Genomic DNA, 24198 nt, shown 5'->3' with positions numbered 1-24198 from the left:
CTGTGTTCATCTGCTTTTATTTATTGGGTATCTAATCTGTTCTACTGACCAACTTCTCTATTTCTTAACTGTTACCAACTTTATTTTTATAACTGCTCTGTAGTAGTTTGAGATCTGATACTGATAGGCCTCTTTCCTCTCCACTTTTTTCATTATTTCCCTTAAGATTCTTGGACTTTTGTTCTTTTAAATGATTTTTCAAAAAAAAATTTATAGCTCTATAAAATAATCCTTTGGTAGTTTGATTCATGTGGCACTGAAGAAGTAAATCAATTTAGATAGTATTGTCATTTATATTAAATTGGCTTGGCCCACCCATGAGCAACTATATATTTCTCCATTTATTTAGACCTGTCTTCATTGGTGTATTTTGTAGCTGTATTCATATAGTTCCTGTGTGTGTCTCGGCAGGCAGATTTCCAAGTATTTTGTATTTTCTGCAGTTATTTTAAGTGGGAATTTCTCTATCTCTTTAAGTACAATGACTTTTTTAAAAAGAAATACACTTTACTGATGTCAAATTTTTGTTTTTTCCAGCTCAAAGTTGTCAAGCAGCCACTAAGAGCCTCCTTATAAACACACAGTCTCTGTCTCTCCATTTTCACCAATATCTCTATAACTATCTAGTTCCTTGAGGGGAAAAAGTATGCTAGACAGTAAATCTGCCAAAAAGATTTTATCAATTGAATTCACAGCAACAATGATGCCTGCCCAAGTTTAAAAGCAAGTCTGTACGAGATCCTATGGCAATTCAAATTCTTTTTTTCTAATTTCTTGTAAAATGTGTTTTTAAATAATAATAATCCAAAGGCTTGATAAGATTTGCCAGGAATTGCTTCCTAAAACAAGAGCAGCAACATATGAGATAGTTAAATAAGAACTCATTAGAAATAAGCTGTTTCACAGCCAACAGCTACCAGGGCAGCTAGGTGGTTAGAGTGCCAGCCCAGGCATCAGGAAGACTCATCTTCTTGACCTCAGACACCTACTAGCTGTGTAACCCTTGGCAAGTCACTTAACCCTGTTGGCCTCAGTTTCCTCAACTGTAAAATGAGCTGGAGAAGGAAATGGCAAACTATTCCAGTATCTTTGCCAAGAAAACCCCAAATGGGGTCACAAAGAGTTGGACATGACTAAAACTGACTGAACATCACCATGACAGATAATCTGTGGAAGCAGTCTCTACTCTTGCTGCTACCATGTACTTGTGCTTCCTGGGCACATTTGCTCATGACGGTGCCTTTCAGTCAGCTTGGGGAGAGCCTTTGTATCATCAGCATCCTGAACTCCTGTGGGGAAACTCTCTCCACCTAGGCAGCTCCGTACCTTCTACACATCTTAGGTTTAGGGATGCCTCGTGCTCTGACAGGTTAATTGGCTTGCCCAAACATCGTACGTGGCAAAGGCAGTATTTGAACCCAGGTCTTAATTCTCAGTTCTCTATCATCAGTGTTTCTCATCCAGCTTAATGTTATGGAGAGAAAGATGGATTTGGCATTGCAGTACATGGTTAAAATGCTAGCTCTGCCAGTAGATAGCTGTGTGATCACTTACGTTCTTCATAACAATGATCTGTAAGGTAATTCCAGTTCTGAAATTCTATGACATTGAACATCACTGGCAGAAAGGGTCTAGGCTCAGGTGATGACAGGACTGCTGTACTGTCAGAAGGAGGGTTAATTTAGTAGAACAATAAGTCAATTTTGCTCTTAGGCAAGAAGGGTTATATTTCTTTTTTTAAAAAAATTAATTTATTTTTAGTTTTCAACATTTACTTTAAAAATTTCCCCCTCCTTCCCCTTCCTCCCCTCCAGATGGCATGTCATCTGATACAGCCTATACATGTACAATCATATTAAACACATTTCCACATCAGTCATATTGTAAAGAAGAATCAGAACCAAAGAGAAAAACCTCAAGAAAGAAAAAAAGAGAGAGAGAAAATAGTATGCTTAGATCCGCATTCAGACTCCTCAGTTCTTTTTCTGGATGTGGACATCATTTTCCATCATGAGTCTTTGGGAGTTGTCTTAGATCCTTGCATTGCTGAGAAGAGCTAAGTCTAACAAAATCGGTCATCACACAATGTTGTTCTTACTGTGTTCAATGTTCTCCTGGTTCTGCTCACTTCACTCTGCATCAGTTCATGTGAATCTTTCCAGGTTTTTCTGAAGGCTGCCTGCTCATCATTTCTCATTGAATAATAGTATTCCATTACATTCATATAGCACAACTTGTTCAGTTTTTCCTCAACTGAAGGATATCCCCTCAATTTTCAATTCTTTGCTACCACAAAAAGAGCTGCTATACATATTTTTGTACATGTGGGTCCTTTTCCCATTCTTATGATCTCTTTGGGATACAGACCTACAAGTGTTATTGCTAGATCAACGGGTACACACAGTTTTATAGCCCTTTGGACGTAGTTCCAAATTCCTCTCCAGAATGGTTGGATCAGTTCACAACTCCACCAACAATGCATTAGTGTTCCAATTTTCCCACACCTTCTCTAACATTTATTATTTTCCGGTTTTGTCATGTTAGCCAATCTGGTAGGTGTGATGTGGTACCTCAGGTGTTTTGATTTGCATTTCTCTAATCAATAGTGATTTAGAGCATTTTTCATATGACTATAGATAGTTTTAATTTCTTCATCTGAAAACAGCCTGTTCATATCCTTGGACCATTTGTCAATTGGGGAAAGGCTGGGCTGTATTTCAAGAAAGGTTCTTGGAAGAATGAGTTGGACGAAAACTATGGAAGAAGATTAGTGGTTTGTGAAATTGGCCATGGAACCTGTCCAGGAAAAAAATAAACGGCAACAACAGGAGAGAGGCTGGGTCAAAAAAAAAAAAGCAGTTGCTTTAATTCTCCAGGTTGTGTAGGAGATGAGAAGTCATAGAGAAAAGACTGACCGAGACAGGGAGAGGGAAAGTTAGCCAAAGCCAGTGACAAAGGAAAGCAGAGAGAAAGACCCGTGAGGAGAAGGAGCAAGCATTTATTAAGCACCTACTACAGTGTTTTATAAATGTTATCTCAGTTGGTCACTGGAAGAAAGGTCAGAGGACTTCTTGTTTCCACTCTAGTCACTGGCAACTCTTCGTTTGGAATGCCACTGCCTTTTATTCGTTCAACTGACTCATTAGGCCCTTCTTGTATCTCGAAGGGGAAGAGAGAAGCTCTGCCTTTGTGGAGGTCACAGTCCATCGAGGAAGGTGACAGGTACACGTGAGCTTTGCAATAGAAACAATCCAGAAGACTCTAAAATGCAGAGTGGAACCCGCCTACTTTCAAAGTACAAAGTCGGCAGCCATTCTAATCCTACACGGATCCTTGGGAAGCCTCTGTTGCTGTGAGTGGGTTGAATGAATACTGATAGGAGAAAGTGGTGAGGAGGCTCTCTGCTGAGAGAAGGCACCCACAATCGATTTCCTAGTCCACCTTTTTCTGACTGCCTGTCTGTATGTGGAGGATCCAAATGCTGCACAGAGACATACATTTCTTCTTCTTATACATGGTTACATATGATCACATATGGTAATGCATAGGTCACTCCACAGGACCTGCATTTTCTTCCAACTTGAAATTCAATCCTTCAAAAAAAATTGTGATTTCAAGGGTGTGGGCCCCCCTCCATTAACAAAGATCATGACTTCTTCATATTTTTGTAGATGGATTTCATGATTTGCTATAACCAAAAAAATTACCATCAACCAGCCTCTGCAAACGCAGCCAGGGTTGAAAGACAGAGGACAGAGTTTGTCACAAGGTCAGTATCTGAAGCCAAAAATGGGTTGGAAGGGCTTTCCAGAGCTTATGCTCTACTGGCATAATATTAGAGAACCTTGCCCACCTTTATTCTGTGAGAGGGAACAGAGAAAGACTTTGGTGGAGGCACTGGGAAAGGTACTTGTAAACAAATTACAGTGAGGGACTTGGGAAACACAGGGCTGTGGCCGACGGAAGACTCTCTGCCTGTCAGTCTTGCATAGGAACAAGGAAATCCCTGAAATAGATATAACACAATTGTGACAGCACAACTTTTCTCTCAAACTATGGTGATTTGGGTTTCCAGAACACAAATTCCTATTGACTTAATTTCTGTGTCTTAGAATACTTGTAGAAGGAGGTGAAGGGAAAGGTCTTTTCACTGACTATACAAGGAAACCAAAAAGACGAAGTATGTAACTGGGTACTATAAATCAAATCGTGTATCTGTACATTGCAATTAAAAATGTGTGTACGTTTTTTTTCTTCCTTGATGTAAAATTTTCCATTTTTCTTGGAAACACAGCTGCTTCTGTCACTTTTGCATTTCTGCAACATAAACCTCTTAACTAAATTCCATTAAAAAATATGAGTCAAATAGGAAGCTATTTGCAAGAAGTCTGCTCTCAATTAAAAAAGTTCCATTAACTTTAGCAAAAAAAAGTAGTAGAGTAAAAGTGACACACTTAGTAGTGCTTCAGAAAATTCTTCAGAGTTAAACATTCGTACTAGAAAATAAAGGTCTACAATTTTGGCTTAATGTGTAAGCTATGTTCTTTTGAACCAATAAAAGATATATACTTTGGAATTTCTGGACTTCCATCTATTAAACTGAAAAACAACAGCCTTAGTCACTCATTTATTAAAATTTATATTGTCCTATTCGGGGATAAAAGTAAATTCCAAGAGTTGAGATTCAATCCAGTGTAATGAAGGGCTTGACCAAGGACAGCACAGTCCTTAGAACATGTGTAATATGCTTTGCCTAGCAGCAGTCCTGTGGTGGCTTGGTGAGACTCCTCTGGGCATGTGTAAATGGAAGGGCCTCCTCCCCACGTCAGAGGATGAGCAGGATCACTGGACTATTTCCTGGTGGTTTACTATGCTGTGGTTTTTAAAAAGCCTTTTAGCTGGCTGCTGAGACTGAATTGAATATTCACATAAAATGTTCAAGCAAAAAAAAGTCTCTTGTTCTCTTCCCTGGCATTTTTGAGTGATGAGGAAGACGGGATGGGGGAGCAGCATCAGCGGTTCTGGTTGCCTTTACTCCTCCATGTGATGCCACATCCATGAACAAATGATGCCTATGCTCTGGTTACTTCTTCTTTTCCCAACCTCAGGTACTCTGAGTATTCTGAATAGGAGCACCAGGGGAGCTGATGAGTCCAGATATATCAAAGCCATCCACGGTGCCAAAGACAACCAGAGTCCCGGAGTCTGGGGCAGGAGTAGCAGGGTCTGGTGACACCCTGAAGGGTTAATGTGTAAGATCTTCCCTACCCACAGCCCAAGTCAAGGGACAAGGAACTTCCTTAACTTATTGCTCTGGGATTTGTTTCAACCCAGATCCACCTTGGGGAACTATTACTTAAAAAACAAGTCTTGAGGTAAACATCCAGGGACTTGGTCAGTTCCTGGGTATTGATCCGAGACATTTTTGACATAATATTGTTCTTGAGGTTGGAGAGTTTTGGCCAAAACTCTCAGGTCCTTAGGATTAATCACCTATTCCCTGGCTCCCTGCCTTCTTTGTGTAAGGATGATACAAAGGGTCTTTCTTGGGAAAGTGACTTTGGGAGTCTCCCTCGGAGAGGACGCTCTGCTGTAGGGACTTTCCCAACCGAGACCCTGAGGGCTGTGATGCAGGACCCTCCCAGCCAGATGTTCAGGATTCAGTGCTTCCTTGGATTGGTGATGTATTTCTTCTTCTTTATCTCTCTATCTTTCTGTTAATAGTCTTTGCTTCTAAGATTGTATAATCATATACAATCACATTTATGTCCATGTATGTTTATGATTATTATCATCATTAAATCATTTATAGGCTAGGAACAGTGTGAACATGTCTTTGTGAGTACAGATCCGAAGCCGTGAAACAAATTATAAGTGCTACGCAGCCCGTAACACCTTACTGTTACAGACCCTCAGCAGTGACCTGCTGGATCCGGCCAAGCCAGGAGCCAGCCCAGCTAAGGAAGGGAGCACCATATGCATCGCTATGCCACTCCCACAAGCGGACTCAAGAGGAGTTCTGTGAAAGGCAGAAAGGACTCCCATGGCTAGGAAGTAACACTCCCTGCTTTGGGGGACGGGGGAAGATCCAGGGAATATTTCGTAGCACCTACTTTGAGTCCACTCTCCCTAAGAACCAAGTAGTTATGTAGAGAGAAAAGTTAGCTCCCAGTTTGGGGGGGATGTCTATTCCAGTCCTTGCCAAACCTTCTCAGTAATTATCTATGTGTAAAAGCTAATTGATGTCAATTGGTTAACTGTTATTGAGGAGATATTAAGTGCTTAAATGAAATTGGGAAACACCCGTGAGGTTCATAAATAATGATAATGATAATTCTAGTATGATAATAATAGAACCCTGAAGGAAGAAGCACCAGCTGGTCCTAGCATAAATTGGAAGAGTGAGCCCAGAGCCTGTTCTATACTAGGAATAACCAGAAAACCAATGGGCAAGGAGAAACAGCTCAAGTTCATGGCTGGTATTAGTTGGATGCTCATCCTCCAACTCCATGCCAAGGAAGTGTTCAACACTGAAGTGCCCTGAATCTGTAACTGAATCAGAAACTACAGGGCAGTATATCTTTGACGACTTATTTCTATTAATAGCAAATAGCTTTGATTTCTCACGTAGTTTTTGTTCTTCCACCAAAGCCCTGCTCCTACACTTCATCGTGGTATGGATGTCACTCTGGTTTCTCAGAAGCTGTCAGCAGAATACAAGCTCTGGCAAGCCCATCCAGTGAAGCATTGCGGGTCTACTGCTTGAGGATCAGCCCATTTAAGTCTGCAAAGGCTCATAACCAATTTGACCTAAGGATTGGGTTTTTTTGGCAACAACAACTTTCAAAGATCAGGTATTGGCTAGAGGAAAGTTTTGCTTCTTGTCAGTGGCAGGAGTTCCCACAGAGAATACGTGAGAGACCTCTGAAGGAGTCCACCTTTCAGACTGGATAATTCTTGAGGGAAGCTTCCCTTTGGGGCTTGGCCTTAAAAATTTCAGTTAGCGTAAAAAAATAGAGGTCCGTTTGTGGAAAGACACTCTCCACATGATGGACATGTTTTTCTCCGTGACGTTTACCTATGTCTCAAGACGTTATTTTATTGAGATGTAAGGTTTGGGGAGCCTTTTCTTTGGAGGACGCTTCTCTCCCTATTGAGCAATCTGGCAATCCAGAACACTGACTGCTTCTCCAGAGAAGTCCTCTGGTTTTAATTGGAGAAGGAGACAGAGGATGGATGCTTTTGACGACGTGGATTTTCTCTGGAATTCCCTTCTTTCCCTGGCCTGACAGTCCATGTTTTTCAAACACTCAAGGCACAGTGCAAGACGTAATCTTTTTTTCCACATGTTTTTTGTAGCTAGCTTTCTCTTTTGGAGGGAAATAACTGTTGGGTCCATTGATTAGCTTTGAACATGTGTTCCCCTGGGAACTTTGGAAAGTAAATACGTTTTGAACAAATTTTTAAAATAAGCAATACAATAATTCAATCTTGCCTTGTACAATCTAACAAAATAACATTATACAGGCTAAAGTATAATTTTTTCAACCTTATTCTCTCCCTTTTTGATTCTGTTAAGGTAAGAAAGGTGAGAGTTGATCTCAAATGGAAAAATCAGCAAGTGATCAGATTTTTCTCTTGCTTTTTCAGAAAATGGAAAACCCCTTCACAAATATTTCATCTCTTCATTTAGCCACAGACAAAGTTTGGCAGATAATAGCCATTGATACAATTGCTTACAGTAGAGAATCCGCTCTTCTGTGTCCTGTATATCACGTCAGTCAAGAACACAGGATACACACGCAGATTAAATAAATTCAGGAAAATATGGGTGGGAGACCAGGAGACATTCTCCTGCTCTAGCTGAAACAGATGGAGTAGATAATAGAATTGTTGTTGTCTTTAATCCAAACACTGCACAATTTTAAGGGTGCTGACGTGACACAGCTGAATCAGCCTGAAAATATTTCTCTGGCATTTTGCTTGTGTGCATTCCTTATCTCTTCCACCACCACAATGAGGGGCACTGATAAACTGCAGCACACTGAGAGGAGGGCAGCCAGGATGGCAGCCAGGATGACGAAGGAATTGGGAATGTTTAGGCAGGAGAGGAAGACTTAAAATTGTCGTGCCCACCCCTAAATGAGAAGAGTAGGAACAACAGCCAGATGTTACAAAGAGGTGAATTTAGGTTTGACCTAAGGAAAAATTTCTTAATAATTAGACCTATTCAAGAGTGAAATGCACTCCCCTGGGAAGCTGTGAGCTCCCCCGACTGGTCATTCAAGCAATGCTGGCTGACTAGCTTGCTAGGTTTCTTGCAATGGGCCTTGGAGCTTCATTCCGAGTCTGAGATTCTATGATCAACAAGCAAAATCATTCTCAAATAGAAAATAAAAGGGGGCAAAATGAGTTGTTAGATGGGATACAGATAGAATCTGAGAGTCATGTGAAGCACAATACATGTACTGAAATTCCCTACAGTACTCCTGTCACTGGATTTCTAATGCAGGAAAGATCTGTTATGAAACTATTTAGTTTTCACTTGAAAAAGAAGTAGCAGGGCAAAACTAATAATACTCTATTTAATTAAAATGTCTTCTCAAGAAAACATTTTGGTGCCTTTTAAAATAAAACCTCAACTTGTAAAAACATAATATCCCAGAATCTTAGAGTTCAAAGGTCCCTCCAAAGGTCTGCCCCTAGGCAGGATCACAATTACATTATACCTAAGATATAACAGTGCATGTCCTAGTCTAAACATTCTTAAAGAGATTCAGAAAACATAGCCAAGACATCTTTCTCAATAGCTCATTCTAATGATTCATAACTCAAGAACATTTAAATTAAATTTTCATTACTACAATTTTAGCTCATTTTCTCTAGGATTGTTCATTCTCGTAATAACTTTTCTCATAGTAGAAGGAAATGATTAAGTTGTAAATAAATGAGTAAATGAAGAACTTTTATTAAGTGCTTGCTACGTGGAAAGTGAATAACAAGCTGGCCTTGGAGCCTGGAAGGCCTGAATTCAAGTCTCATCTCTTTCTGGTTATATCCCTTAACCTTCCATGGCTCTCAGCTACACTCTAAGCCTCTGGGTTTCAGAGAAGGTATCTGATCTGCAATGGCAGAAAGAGTTTCTTCATCAAGGAATTTCCTCTACCAGTGAAAACAGGTCAAGTCCCCATTCCTCCTGCTCACTATCTACCAAGCAATGTGTTAAGTAAGCTCTGTGGACACAAACACAAAAGGAAAGATGGACCCTGCCCTCTAGGAACTTACATTCTAATAAGGAAGGCACTACATATAGGAGAGTAGTTGCCTGAGAAGAGTATTTTGGTTTGGAAATTTATAGGGATGATGAGTGCATCCATAGGGGAGTAGGCTGATACACCTTTGCCAGAAACAGAGTTGATTTGATTATAAACCGGAAAGAACTAGAAAGGGGTGTGTGTGTGTGTGTGTGTGTGTGTGTGTGTGCATGCGTTCGTGTGTGCACACGTGCATGGAGGTGATGACAGGGAGCGTGCCTGAAGCCCAGTCTGAGACATAGTGAACAATTAAGGTATGTACACAATCAGGACAAGGGGGCCCCAGAACAGCCTCTGGACTGAAAAGGTTAAAATTAACCCATCAGTTTATATAATCTTCTGCAGACACTGAAATGAAAGGCGGAGGGGTAATTAGGAGGAACATGCAGGATGCATTTGGAACTCTTTCAATGACACACTCTCTGCTAAGTGGCTCCCTGATAGTCAACTTCAAGCAACAATGTTCTATTACGCTATACTGCTGCAAACTAGAGACCACCACAATCTTATTCACACAGATCATCAGGAAATATACCCACACTGCAACAGAAGAATTCTATTGGAATTTGAGGGAAATTTCCCCCCAATTCTCAACAGTTATCTTTTCATTATGGGGGGGCAGTTCCATGGAAAAGGTGGGGTGTTTGATTTTCTCAAACTCCTTATCACCAGATTTATCTACCTTTCTAAGCATCTAAGTGAAAGGCAGTGTGGTACATCAGACTGGCCTTGGAGACAGGAAGTCCTGGGTTCCTTTCTGGCTTTGGATGCTAACCACACAGCTTTGGGAAAGTAACTGATCCTCTCAATGCTGGAGGGAACTCTCTAAGATTATCCACTCCGGATGGTGGAGGGAGTGAGCTCCCCACCCTGAGAAAACAACAGTTCCAGGAGGAAAATTAAGCCTTTGCTGGTGGGCCAGTCCTGCTCCCTCATGACACAGACAAGCAACGTGAGGCTCAGAGAAGTTAGGTCCTAAGACTGGAATTTCTGTCTCCAGGATCCTCACTCAGGGCTCTTTTCCTTATGCCATGGGACCCATTCAAAGATTAATGAGTGCATGGGGTCAGAGGGCAAGAGGGCAAAAGAAGTTATTGGATTCATTCCAACAAATATGTTTAAGCTACGGCTGAAGGGAGAGATCATGGTGGAGAGGGTGCCCTCCTGCCTCATCACCACTACCACTGGCCAATTACCACTAAACAGTGGATAACAGAGCCTCTGAGTGGCAGCACCCACACCTATCCCCACCAGCCCACAGGTAGGTACTACTTCTGGCCCAGTTCTCTTTGATTTATTTATTTTTTTTGTGAGGCAATTGGGGTTAAGTGACTTGCTCAAGGTCACACAGCTAGTATGTGTCAAGTGTTTGGTCTGAGGCTGGATTTGAACTCAGGTCCTCTTGACTTCAGGGCCGGTGCTCTATCCACTGCACCACCTAGCTGCCCCCTGGCCCAGTTCTCAAAGCCATCATCTGGGGAGGCGGCTCCTCGAGAGACGGGGTGGCCATCCTGACCAACTGCCAAATGACCAGGTCAGACGAGCCACCCTATCTGAAGCAGCCGGGCACCACAAGGGAGAGACAGGAGGCAGCACATGCTGCCAAGCAGGTCAAACCACCATCACCACCTTGACTGCCATTTCCCCTAAGTCTCTGATGGGAAATAGCCCAGGACCCTGAAGCCAAGAGCTTTGGGAAAAGCAATGCTGCTCTACCTGTGTCAAATGGCTCAGCATCAGAAACTGATATAATTTTATCAGTGGAAATGAAGTGAAAGAAGAGACGACCATACACTTTGCTTCTGTACCCCAAAGACCATGGGACCTTTCCATTTGACTTGCACCTGAAATCTTCCATAGGAACTGTCTCCCCTACTAGAACATGAGCTCCTTGAGGGCAGAGACTGTCTGACTGCCTCTTTGTATCCTTACTTTTCTATTGCTTTAGCACAGTGCTTTAAACCTTTATTGAATGTTGGGTACTTCAGGTAACGTAATAAGGAATAAGAGAATCAAGTAAAGTCAACTAGCACTTATTAAGTACCCACTAGGTGTCAGAGGCAGCTAGATGGCTCAGCTTATAGAGCACTGGGCCTGGAGTCAGGAAGACTTGAGTTCAAATCTAGCCTCAGATGCTTCCTAGCTGTGTGACCCTGGGCAAGTCACTTAAACTTCTGTTTGTCTTAATCCGCCTAGGATCCAACTAGTATGAATAATGAATTCTTCAAAACTGTCACATTATTTAAATTCATGCTATTTGAAGTTACGATTATATGTAAAATTTAATTTCAAATTCAATGGAAACATATAGTTAAAATTTTGTGAAAACAAAATTTTAATCTATTAAAAGAATAGCAAAGGAAAAGGAAAATGTATTTCTGATTCAAGTTTATTATAAACAATAAAGTAGTTACTGAAAGCAAAATTTAAAAAAAATACTGAATATCACATTTAAAAATAAGCCTAGATTTATGATAGGATGAAAATGTCATTTTATTGCTAGAAACATTCACCTTATACTGCAGGAACTGTCTTCTCTTTCTTTAAAGCTTCACGCATATGCTGCTAAGTACAGAGAGCTTCATCTACTCCTCAAATTTGTAAGCTTATGTTCTCTCACAATAAACCAAGTACAGCTGCATGAAATGGACCATTATCTAAAATCACTAATGCTTGGGATAGTACTCTTCTTACAATATTTTTCAACAGCTAAAAAAATTTGAAAACTAGTCTTTCATCATCCAAGCCTTATTTGATTGCCAAAGAAATGGAAGCAATCAATGTTAGCAGCTTCTCAGAGCATGAGGATTTTGAAACTGAAAACCAAGCATTGCTTTTTATAAGAATCCCCTTCTGCCTTATCTCCCATCTTTAGACATTTTAAATTCAGGCTGAGTGTTTCCTTTCTTAGAAATGTAAGTTCCAAAAGACATATGTCAATTTCCAGAATAAACACATTTCATTCACATTAAAAATGTGTTAATCCATGACTCTACCTTCTTCAATTATTTTCTTCAAAATAACAAGATATTTAGCTACCACGTCCTCATTTGCACTATGTCTCTTCTGTAATTTTAACATCATGTGATATAATTTTAATGTTATGTCAGTTTTCAAAGTGAATGAACCAATCAAAGCTTGCAGTAAAAGTTTCTTCACTGTCCACTTCATTTCCTTTTTCTGAATGGCTACTTTATTAAGAGGATGTGTTTTTTATGGCAATCTTCAGTCCATATGGCTGAAAGACGCCCCACTTCTATCACTGTCTACACTTCCAACATTGTAACACTGGAAATTCCTTGTAGTGGTTTGCAAACCACAAAAAGCTTGTGTGACTTTCTCTCTCTTATTTTGCCTCTGTACTTTATAATATCCCATACTGTAGATTCAGCTATTTTGACATCTTGTCCTTTTTTAAGCTACTATGGCCACCCCTCATGTTGTTCAATTACAATTATAATTTTTGTTCTAATGTAAAAACAAGTATCTTCTTTTTTACTCTGGCAGTGTTTCCATCTGAATATTCTGCCTGTTCCTCATTTTGTTAAAGGCTTTTTAAAAAAAAACCTTATCATGACTGTTGGTAATAAGGTATACAGCACATCACAGTCACAAGTGATCAGAGACAAATGCAGACTGATGAGAAAACATGTTAAAAACTTTGATCAACTCACAAGCATGGCACCAAAACAATTTTGGCTTGCGTTAAACATGGCCTGATATTATTTTGCAATCCACACTAAATCTAATTTCACATTATTCAAACTCTCCTTAATTTCAATCTAGTTGTTCACAGGACAAACCGGAGATAATGTTAGAGGGAAGGCACTAATATCAATAGGGCTCAGGACAGGCTTCTAATAGAGGGAAGGAGGAAGCGAATTTCAGGCACGGGGGACAAACAATGAAAATGCAGAGGAAGGAGATGGACTGTCTTGTGTGAGGAACAGCAAGGAGGCCAGTGTTATTAGATGGCAGAGTAAGGAGAGAGTGGAGGAGAGAAAGGTGTGAAGACACTGGAAAGGTGGGTGGGATGAGGTGGGTGGGGCAAGTTATTAAGGCCATTGAATGCAAGAGGATTTTATATTTAATATCAGAAGTAATAGGGAACCACAGGAGTCTACTTAGCAGGGGACAACATGGTCAGACCTGAGATTTCCAAAGACCAATTTTGACAGCTGATTGGAATATCAACTGAATTGCAGAAAGAGGAGGCAGGGAAATCAATCAGTAGACTACTGAAATAGTTCAGGTGTGAGACCTCTGGGCCAGCCACAGGGTGTTGGCTGAGCCAGAGAGAAGGGGGGCTCAGACTAAGAAATGCTCTGGAGGCAGAATCAACAGGCCTCAGCTACAAGCTTACTCCATGGTAGCGCTGAAAAGGTTAACTCTGCAGTCAAAGCAGGACCCCAAGTCCCTCCACATGGGCATGCCAGTCCATCTTACACAGGGCAGCCAAAGTGATTTTTGCTAAGTGCAGATCTGACCAGGTCACTGCATTACTCAGCAAGCTTCAGTGGCTTCGTACTGACTTTAGTATTCAGACTCTTTTGCTTAGCTTTTAAAACTTTTCACCACCTTTTATTTTCAGGTTCCTAAGACACTATTCTTTCCCACAGTCTGGGACACAGCCAAACCAGCCACATCTCTGCTAGGCTTAGAATTCCTTCCCTTCTTCCTTCCACTGTTCTTTCTTCAAGGCACAGCTCAAACACCACCTTCTTTAGGGGTTGATAACCTACGGCCTTCAAGTAGACATTTTAAAATAAAGTTTTATTGTATTTAAAAATGAAAAACCATTCTTTGCTCCCAAGCCACAAAACCAGGATTTGGCCCTGGCCTTCCTTTGCTGACCTGTTCTTTAGGAAGCCTTTCTTGATCCCTTCCCAACCACTGGTATCCTCCCTTCTAAGCTACCCTGTATTTATCTACTCTGTATTTAACTGTGTTTTTCTTTTTATATTTGTTGTGAATATACTTATGTCTGTACTTGTCTCCTAAAGAAGGTACTGTTTCATTTCTTTGTATCTGTATCTCTGGTGCCTAGCACAGTGTCTGGAAACATAGTAAGTGCTTTATAAATACTTGCTGATTGGTGCAGCCAGAAAGAGACAGGGTATGAAGGATACAAGTAAAACTACAATGCAAAAACAAAATATTAAACTGTATCTAATAACTGTTTAAGATTTAATAGTAGATACAAAAATAGCTTTTTTGAGAGTTTGTTCTCAATTGCAATTATTTCCTTTTAGCAGGCATCAGACGACTACTTAAGAGATAAAGACTGACGTTTCCTTGTAAAAGAGAAAACTACCATTTAATGTTACAAGGCTATGTAATTTCATCTGCACTGATGCCCTTGAGTGATTTTCTATTTTGGTCTTTCAGTTACATCTGCAGCTACTTTCTTGTATTTTTGGCAGCAATGGGTATAATTACAAGATTTGTATTTTTTTCGAATGAGATGATATTCTTTCAAATTCATTTCCCAGAAAACTCAGGCACCCGGGATGTATATTAGCGTGTAACAATCAAACAAAATGTGTTGCAAGTTTTCCTGAAGTTAGTTTCCTGGAAGATAATTAGAAACAAAAATTCAAATGTAAATGAAGGCTCTCTTGGCTGGGAAACCTAGAGGCGTGGTGTCAAACTGAGACCAAAAGTGGAATGAATTAGGCTGAGCTGACAGTTGACTTCACTCCCTCTGACAAGCCCCTGCTCTGCAGCTCTCCGGAACAGGTCAGTTATTTCTTACTCATTCCAACTCTGAGAAGCACGTTTAACCTACAGATAGTTTTATTTACATATTTAAAGGGGATGACTTTGCCGAGGGATTTAAAGGTACACAGTCAAAACGTAGCGTCATTTGTAAAAACAATTCTTTCTTCCACTTTAAAGTTTAAAAAAGATCAGTGGCAGAATAAAAATATCATTCCTCTTGTTTTACAGTTAAAGTCGTATTATACAGAAAGAATTCCAAAAACATGTCATTCTCTCTTATTTTATTAGGAAGGCAAAAACATACCACTGTTTTAAATTATTTTATTCTACAGTTGTAGTGGTTTCTATAAGCAACATCTGCCACAAACTAGCCTTCTCTTTATACTTTCCAGTCTTGCTTTTATGCTTTTAGGAACACTAATGACTTGAGTTGGAACTTTTTGAAGACTATGTTTTCTGTGTGATATAACTGTGTTTTCCATCAAGATTTCTTTGAACTGAAGTAATTAATATTAATTTTTTATGCTGTGTTGCTAAATAGTGTACTAAGAAAAGATGAAAAGCCATCTAAGTAATTTTTAATGAATTTAAGTAAAACAGTCAAATTCATTAATACCCTGATACTGCTTAATGAAAGTAGTTTATATTTATGTAGCGCCTCCTCCCCTCTAAGAGCTTTATTGTACCCCACTTTCTCTATTTAAAATAGTAGGAAAAATGTAAGACTCTTCTTTTGAAAGAAAAAAATTCAGATATCTGTGCCAATTATTTTAGAATTGTGCTTTCATTCTTGATTACACAGGCTTATTATCTGAAAATTTACAAGTTTACAAAATTTACAAAAAATCTATGGGAGAATATGATGATTCTTTTTTTAAAAAAATCAAAACTTTGAAAGCTCCTATAATTTTTGTTAAGGACAGCATAGTTCCTAATGGCCAAGCACGTTTATGATAGCTTATTGTTGGGAGAGAAGTATCTAGCCAAATACAATATTTAACAGGTGCTAATACCTCCCGAACAGACAGCAAAATCTGAGAGAGATATAACTGCAAAAATGGCTCGTGTGCTTTTTTTGAGTCTGGCTGCTGAGAGATGAATTTAACTAACCTTTTACACCTCATTTTACATGCTTACTTTGAGTTCATTTGTCAGTGGTGGTGGGAGGATTTTGTAAGAGTTTCTGTGATATTTCTTAATTTGTGTGAGTGAATGGACTCTACTAGAGCTGGCTCAATTGTCAAAGAGTTCTTAGTTTTCTTAAATAAAATTCTCTCATACTTTTGCTTAGTGTTTGAACAGTAAGAAAGATCAGTAACATATTTATTCCATCTCCCCACTGCAAATTAAGGCATATTTCCAATCCCTCTGACAGTCCTCAAAAAAGAACAAAAGTACTAAATAATTGTTTCTGTGGATATGCATCCAACGTGGGTTTGACAGAAGTTAACTAAGCCTACTAAAAAAAAGTAATTTCATTCCAAGGAATGTTACATTGTCAAGTTCTGGCAAGCCACAGACATCATCTACTCACTGATTATTGACTATGAAAAGAGCAAAAGCTTATTTTCTCACAAGGAATGAAAACTATGTGAAATAAAAACAGGTTTTCTTTTGCATAGTGCTCTAACAGACTAGTAACATGCCCCACTATTGTATCTACTTTCTAGATTGTGACCATGAATCTGGAACACAATCAGTCCACAGATTACTATTATGAGGAAAATGAAGTCAACGGCACTCAGGATTATAGTCAGTATGAAATACTCTGTGTCAAAGAGGAGGTCAGAAATTTTGCCAAGGTATTCCTGCCTGTCTTCTACACAGTGGCTTTTATTGCTGGAATTGCAGGAAATTCCACAGTGGTGGCTATCTATGCCTACTACAAGAAACAGAAAACCAAGACTGATGTGTATATCATGAATCTGGCAGTGGCCGATTTGCTTCTGCTCATCACCTTGCCCTTTTGGGCAGCGAATGCAGTGCATGGATGGGTACTAGGAATACCAATGTGCAAACTGACTTCAGCCTTGTTCACCATCAACTTTGTCTCCGGAATGCAGTTTCTGGCCTGCATCAGCATAGACAGATACTCTGCGATTACTAAAGTCCCAGGTCATCAAAGAGTTGGAAAACCATGCTGGATTATCTGTGTCAGTGTCTGGCTCATTGCAATACTGCTGAGCGTACCTCAACTAGTTTTTAATACAGTGAACGATAAGAAGAGATGCCTGCCTATATTTTCACACCACCTAGGAACAACAATTAAGGCATCAATTCAGATCCTGGAAATTTGCATAGGGTTTGTATTGCCCTTTCTCATAATGGCAGTTTGCTATTCTCTGACCGCCAGGACACTCATCAAGATACCCAACATAAAGAAATCTCGGCCCCTCCAGGTTCTACTAGCAGTAGTGGTTGTTTTCATTGTCACTCAGCTGCCATACAACATAGTCAAGTTCTGGCAAGCCATGGACATCATCTATTCATTGATTATCGACTGTGAAATGAGTAAGCGCATGGATGTGGCCATACAAATCACAAAAAGCTTGGCCCTTTTTCATAGCTGTCTCAACCCAATCCTATATGCTTTTATGGGATCCTCTTTTAAAATGCACATTACCAAAATGGTGAAGAAATATGGCTACTGGAGGAGACAGAGACAAAATCCAGAAGACATTCCCTTTGATTCCGAAGGTCAAGCGGAGCCAACAAGTACTTTTAGTATCTAGCAGACATACTGATCTCTTTGTTTACTGGGGTGCATGATGCTACTCAATGTATTTTAATACAGGAGAACACATCTATGTTTATCAGAGACTCAAATTTCAGTGTGGGACACTAAGACATATATCTTGACAAGACAGTTTTGCATCTTGCGGCAAAAACGTAGGATAAAAATACAAGCCAAGTTCCCCCTTGTGATCTCAAAAAAATCTAGCAGTGCACTAAATGAATTAAAACAATAATAACAACTACAAGAGGAGGAAAGGAAGAAATCCCTACAGAAAAATCAGTAGAGACCTAGGAAACGAACAAGCAAAGAAAACTCCTAAGGCAATAAAAGACAAAGTATAGGGAATACTAAGAGAAATCTCTGAAGGTAGAGAATAATTCCGCAATAATTAGAATCACAGAAAGGGGATATAACACACATAACAACCCTAAGAATTGTTGGAAAGCCTAGTAAAAGAATCAAGGGAAAAGATAAAGAGGGAAATTAGAGCTCTCAATGAGAAACTCAAAATGAGAATGGGTGGTTTAGAACAGAAGTTAGAAAACCTTGGCCGAGCAGGAGACACCCACAAAAAGAACAGAGGAGACAGAATTCAAAAATTCAAAGATGTAATACAGTTATTACAGCAAAGTCAAAAGAGAACAATGGTGGAAAAAATGTGAGATCTCTTCAGTCAAAAGTAAAACTCTTATACATGTACTCCAGAAAAGACAAGAGCACTAATTGATTATGAAATAAAGAGAAAAACCACGCTATCTTCATCTAGCCATTGTATCAAAAAGGTGAATTTATGCACTACAAAAGAACAACGAACCAAAAAAAAAGCCTTAAGAAAATAAAAAAGGTAAATGCTAATTTATCAAGCAACAAAAATCAAGAGCAGCAGGTAGCACAATTAGAGGTAAAAGCCCAAGGTCAGCAGAAGGGGGCACTGAGAAGAGGGCAGGCACTGAGGGGAAGCTAGCCAGAGGACCCAAGGTGAGGTGAGCACAGTGCTGGGAAGTTTTCCAGCTCCCATGGCCTCTCACAGCTCAAACCTGGGAGAACTAGGGCAGGCAGTCAGGCCCTGTCCCACAGGACCAGAAGACCTCAGTGCTACAGTGAGGAATTCACAGCTAGGGTGGTTAAGCACCTGAGTAGCATGGACTAGGAAGGGAGCCAGAAAAAGAGGCAAACTTCCTATTTGGAGGACTAGTTCACATTACACTAGGCACTGAAAGTTTGTAGCTACAGCTACAATACCAATGTACAAACTGACAGCCTTAAAAAACTCAGTATTCTGTACAAAGTGGATACAGCTGAACCTGGGACCTGCAGGCACGAGTGTTAGGGAGTCAGTGAGAACACAATTGAAGACCAGGCAGGGGGGCCACCATTCTAATCAAGTGGACAGGAGCAGTCAGACTAGGCCATGACAAAAAGTCCTAATTTAGGAAGGAAAGTGTGAAATAAGAATAAACAGAAGAAAACATTTATGACAAAAAAAAAAAAAGGCATTCAAGGACTTTCACTGTACAAGTCTAGAGGAAGAGACTAAGTTTACAGAGACTACAGGCAGAACCTCAGACAGAGGTATAAATTGCCCACAAGATCTATTAAAATTTCTAGAAGGGATGAAACAAGAAATAAACATAATATGTACAAATTAAATTAGAACTCTGGAGGAAAGAATTGGAAGAAGAATGAATAGTTTAGTACAGGAGATATGAAATCTTATACAAGTAACAGACCCCTTGGAAATGACTCCAAGAAATAAATGACTCCAGGATATAAGAAGAAATATTAAAATAAAGTGAAAAGAATTTTAAAAAGAGGAAAATATAAGGTATCTCCTAATAAAAAAACTCACTTAGAAAACAGATTACAGAGAGTTAATCTAACAATTTGACTAACAATCATGACAAAAAAAATCAGGATATTTTATTCCAAGAAATCATAAATGAAAATGGCCCCAGACCCATTAGAACCAGTCACCTCTTGAAAGAAACCACCAAATGAAAACTCCCAGGAACATTATGGACCAAATCCAGAGCTTGTAGGCTAAAAGTAAAAAATACTATGCACAGCCAGAAGGAAAAAGTTCAAATACCAAGGAACCATGGTCAGGATCATCCAAGATTTGGCAGCTACCAAAGTAAAGGACAGAAAAGCTTAGAATATATGATATTCCAAAAGGCAAAAGATACAGACTTAAAAAGGATTTTTAATGAATTAGAGGACTTTCAAGCATTCCTGATAAAAAGACAAAAGCTGAACAGAATCTCTGAAAACACAGAAGTCAAGAGAAACTAAGGAAGGTAAATATATTGAGCAATTGGAAGGGAATATACAATGATGAAATGCATTATAGAGGAAAGAGAAGACAAATATTTGCTTAGAATCCTAATGTCTATAAAAATAAAAGAAATTAAATAAGAAAGAGGGGTTAGGGATGATTTTGTTCTGTTCTGATGATTTCAAGTGAAAAAAAGGGAAGGGTTGGGAAGGGTATACAGTAGGGAAGACAAGGGGGAGGGCGACTGACTTTGCATGAAGGAAGGGGTGGGGGGAAGCATGTATCACATGAATCTCACTTTCATCTGAACCGGACAAAAAGTGGTTGAAAACACACACACACACACACACACACACACACACACACACACACGTGTTTGGTATAGAAAAATGTCAAACTCAAGAGGAACAGAAACAGGAAAAGAGATGCTAGGGGAGAGGAGGGATTCCAGAGGGAGAATAGAATTAGAGAGGTAAGAGTAGTCACAAGCAAAATGCACTACAATTTTGAGGTTGATTAAGACAGACTGGAAGTGAGGATTAAAGAAAAAGAGAGAAAGGACAAAAATCTATGAGTGGGATTTGGGCACAGAAAAGAGAAAGGGGCAGTGGAGCGGCATATCATTTACTAGTACTGAGGACACTTTTTTCTCTCTACCTTCTTGTTCCTAAAGAGGGAGATGGGGTAAGGAGAAGAAAACACAGAAGAACAAAGAATAGAGAGATATACATGATTAATAATCATTACAAAAACATGAGTAGGATGAATTTGCCTATAAAACAGAAAAAGAATGCAGAACAGATTAGAAAGCAGAATTCAACAATGTTATTTACAAGAAACATACTTGAAATACAAAGATTCACACAGTATTAAAATAAGGAGTATAATTTATTATGTTTAGCTGAACTAAAAAAATCAGGGATAGCAATCATCATTTTAGACAAAGCAACAGTGAAGAGAGGTGTGGTTATAAAGGATGAAAAGGAAATTACATTTTACTTAAAAACACCATGAACTATGAATAAATATACAATCCTAAGTATGTATAAGCACTGAGTAACAGTATCTAACTACTATAGGAAAAGTTAATTGACTTACAGGGAGAAAGAGACAATAAAACTATAATACTTGGGGGCCTCAATGTATCTATTTCAGAGTTAGACAAAGTTCATAAAGAAGCTAAGGACATGAAAAGAACTTTAGAAAAGTCAGATATGATAGATCTCTGGTTTATTGAATGGGAAAAGGAATAGACATACTTCTCAGCTCTGCATGGCACATTTACAAAAACTGGCCAGTTTTTGTAATATATATATTACATATAATATACCTCTAATATAATAACCTCAAAAATGTGGAAAAACAGAAATATTTTAAAATATTCTTTATGAGCCACAATGTAAAAAAATTATAAAGGCCCTTGAAAGAAGTATTAAAAATGATTTGGAGACTAAATAACTTAATCTAAAGAATTAATAGGTCAAAGAATTAAAAACAATATTGTTTCATCAAATAAAATAAAAAGAGAACATAGCAAAACTGTTAGCAATCTCCCAAAACAGTTCTAAGTAGCAAATTTAAATACTTAAAAAAATTTAACACTAGAAAATCTATACACTTTCAACAATAAATAAGAGAAAGACTAGAACAGTGAATTGGGTATGAAACAAACAAAAAGTAAAAACCCTAAAAAAACAACACTACCTCCTCACAAAAACCCCCCTAAAAAACAAAAAACATAAAATAGATATGGTAAAAATCAAAGAAAAAAAATTTTAAAATCATTCAATTAGTAAATAAAATAAGAAGCTATCTTAAAAAATAAGAAACTAAATAAGCCCTTAACTCGATGATAAAAAAGAAAATCAAATTGCTTGAATCAAAAGTGAAAAAAGAAAAATCACCACAAACAGAGAATAAAAGAAATTTCAATTAAATGCCAACAAAATTGACAATTTCAGTGAAACGGATGAACATCAACAAAATTTAAATCACCTAGATTACCAGGACAATAAAAAGAAAATCTGAATGACCCAATATCAGAAAAACAAAACTGAAACCAAGGAAAGTCAAATGACAGAAAAGAAACTACAGACCAATATTACTAATGAATATCAATGCAAATATTTAAAATATAACAGTAGCAAATAGGTTATAATAACTTAGAGAAAAAATTTATAGTATGAGAAAGTTAAGATTTACATTAAATATAATATTGGTTCAATATTAGAAAAACTATAAAAATAACAGACCACATTAGTAACAAAACAATCAAAATTATACAATTTTGTCAATATATGCTAAAAAAAAGCTTCTGACAAGATGCAACACCCCTTTATGTTAAAAACAATAAGAGATACAGGGAAAATAGCCTTTTCCTACATATGTTAAATAGCATCTCTCTTTAAATGAAGAACCAACATTATAGGTAATGAAAATCAACCAGAGCCCTTTCCAGATAAGATTAGGCTTGTTGCAAGGCTGTTCATTATCATTATTTTGTTTAACACAGTGCTAGAAATACTATAGCCACAGCAACATGACAAGAAAAAGAAAATGAGAGAATAAGCAGTGGTTCAGCAGAAACAAAATGTCACTTTTTGCAGATGCTTGTTGACAATGATGGTAATAAAAATATTCAAAATATTTAGGAATCCATCTACCAAGACACACATAGGAAATCTATGACTACAACTACAAATCTTGTTTCCAAAAATAAATACAGACATAGATAAATGGAGAAATATTAATTGCATGTGGTTGGTCTCTGCCCATATATAAAAAAATGACCACTGTACCAGTCAAATTATCAAAGAGTTATTTTATAGAGCTATAGTAATAATAAAATTCATTTGGAAAGAGAAAAAGTCAAAATTCTGAAGGGAAATAATGAGGAAAAAGTGGGAAGGAAGAAGGTCTAGAAGTACAAGATCTCAAACTATACCGTTATGCAGTAAGTATCAAAACTATCTGGTACTGGCTTAAATACAGAAAAGTCACTTTGTGGAATAGATTAAGTACACAACATATACAATGCACAAAAGCAACAAACATGGTAATAATGTTTGATAAACCTAAAAACTGCAACTCTTGGTGGAAGGAGTCACTATTTGACCAAAATAAGTTCCAGATTGATATAATCTGTATATAAACAATCACATAATAAATAAATGACAGTATCAAGGAAAAAAATACTTTTCATAGCTATGGATATGACATGAACTCATGTCCAGACAAGGAAAAGTACTTGTACAAACAAAATCATTGTAATTAAAATAGAAGGAAAATAGTTAACTGAGGTAAAAAAACAAACAAAACAAACAAACAAAAAAAACATTGCCACTAGTTTCTAGAAACATAAAGAACGAATTTCAAAATATAAGAAAATGAGCTATTCCTCAATACATAATAGTCAACAGACATAAAAAGGCAGTTCTCTCAAAGAAAGAATTCCAAGCTATCAACAGATGTGAGGGATTGTCTGACGTTGGCTACTGCCAAGTGGGGGTTATGGCAATATCCAGTTGGATATTAGGAAGTAACTGCAGCTCACGCTCCCGAGGCAGGGGGCTGTGCTATGTGGAGTTGTGGTGAACTGGGATAGGAACTGGATATGGGGAATAACCGGAGCTCACGCTCCCGAGGCAGGGGGCTGTGCTATGTGGAGTTGTGATGAACTGGGGAAGGAACAGGATACGAGGAAGTAGCCAGAGCACATGCTCCTGAGGCAGGGGGCTGTGCCACGTGGGAGTGGGACGGCAGAGAACGAGCTCCCTTTGTCTAGTCCTCTCCCTTGGTGCAGCGCTAACCCCAGATGTCTCCTTCCTGTATCCAGGCCTAGCTTCCTGTGTCACATACTCTCCCTTTGTGCAGCGCTAACCCCAGACGCCTCCTTCCGGTATCCGGGCCTAGCTTCCTGTGTCACGTCCTCTCCCTTGGTGCAGTGCTAACCCTAGACGTCTCCTTCCTGTATCCAGGCCTAGCTTCCTGTGTCACGTACTCTCCCTTTGTGCAGTGCTAACCCTAGACGTCTCCTTCCTGTATCCAGGCCTAGCTTCCTGTGTCACGTCCTCTCCCTTGGTGCAGTGCTAACCCTAGACGTCTCCTTCCTGTATCCAGGCCTAGCTTCCTGTGTCACGTACTCTCCCTTG

General features: G+C 38.8%; 2 protein-coding genes across 2 annotated transcripts in view; one reads left to right on the top strand and one right to left on the bottom strand.

Moving 5' to 3' along the window:
- The window catches only part of ACAD11 (acyl-CoA dehydrogenase family member 11), an 88977-nt gene that overhangs the window by 18568 nt on the left and 46211 nt on the right, over positions 1-24198 (bottom strand). The gene's annotated exons all lie outside the window — the stretch shown is intronic.
- On the top strand, positions 14890-19282 carry ACKR4 (atypical chemokine receptor 4). Its single transcript, XM_027872540.1, has 2 exons — positions 14890-15053; positions 16706-19282. Exon 2 carries the CDS (start codon positions 16715-16717, stop codon positions 17765-17767), a length of 1053 nt encoding a protein of 350 aa, XP_027728341.1. The 5' UTR covers positions 14890-15053; positions 16706-16714; the 3' UTR covers positions 17768-19282.

Source organism: Vombatus ursinus, unplaced genomic scaffold (assembly GCF_900497805.2).
Source record: "Vombatus ursinus unplaced genomic scaffold, bare-nosed wombat genome assembly UNPS02014799.1, whole genome shotgun sequence".
Classification (NCBI taxonomy): domain Eukaryota; kingdom Metazoa; phylum Chordata; class Mammalia; order Diprotodontia; family Vombatidae; genus Vombatus; species Vombatus ursinus.
Note: the sequence above shows the minus strand (reverse complement) of the source record. Positions and strands in the feature narration are given on the sequence as shown.

Bases quoted from the DNA above. Each gene is read 5' to 3' on its own strand.
- ACKR4 (XM_027872540.1), top strand. From the start codon at position 16,715: ATGAATCTGGAACACAATCAGTCCACAGATTACTATTATGAGGAAAAT.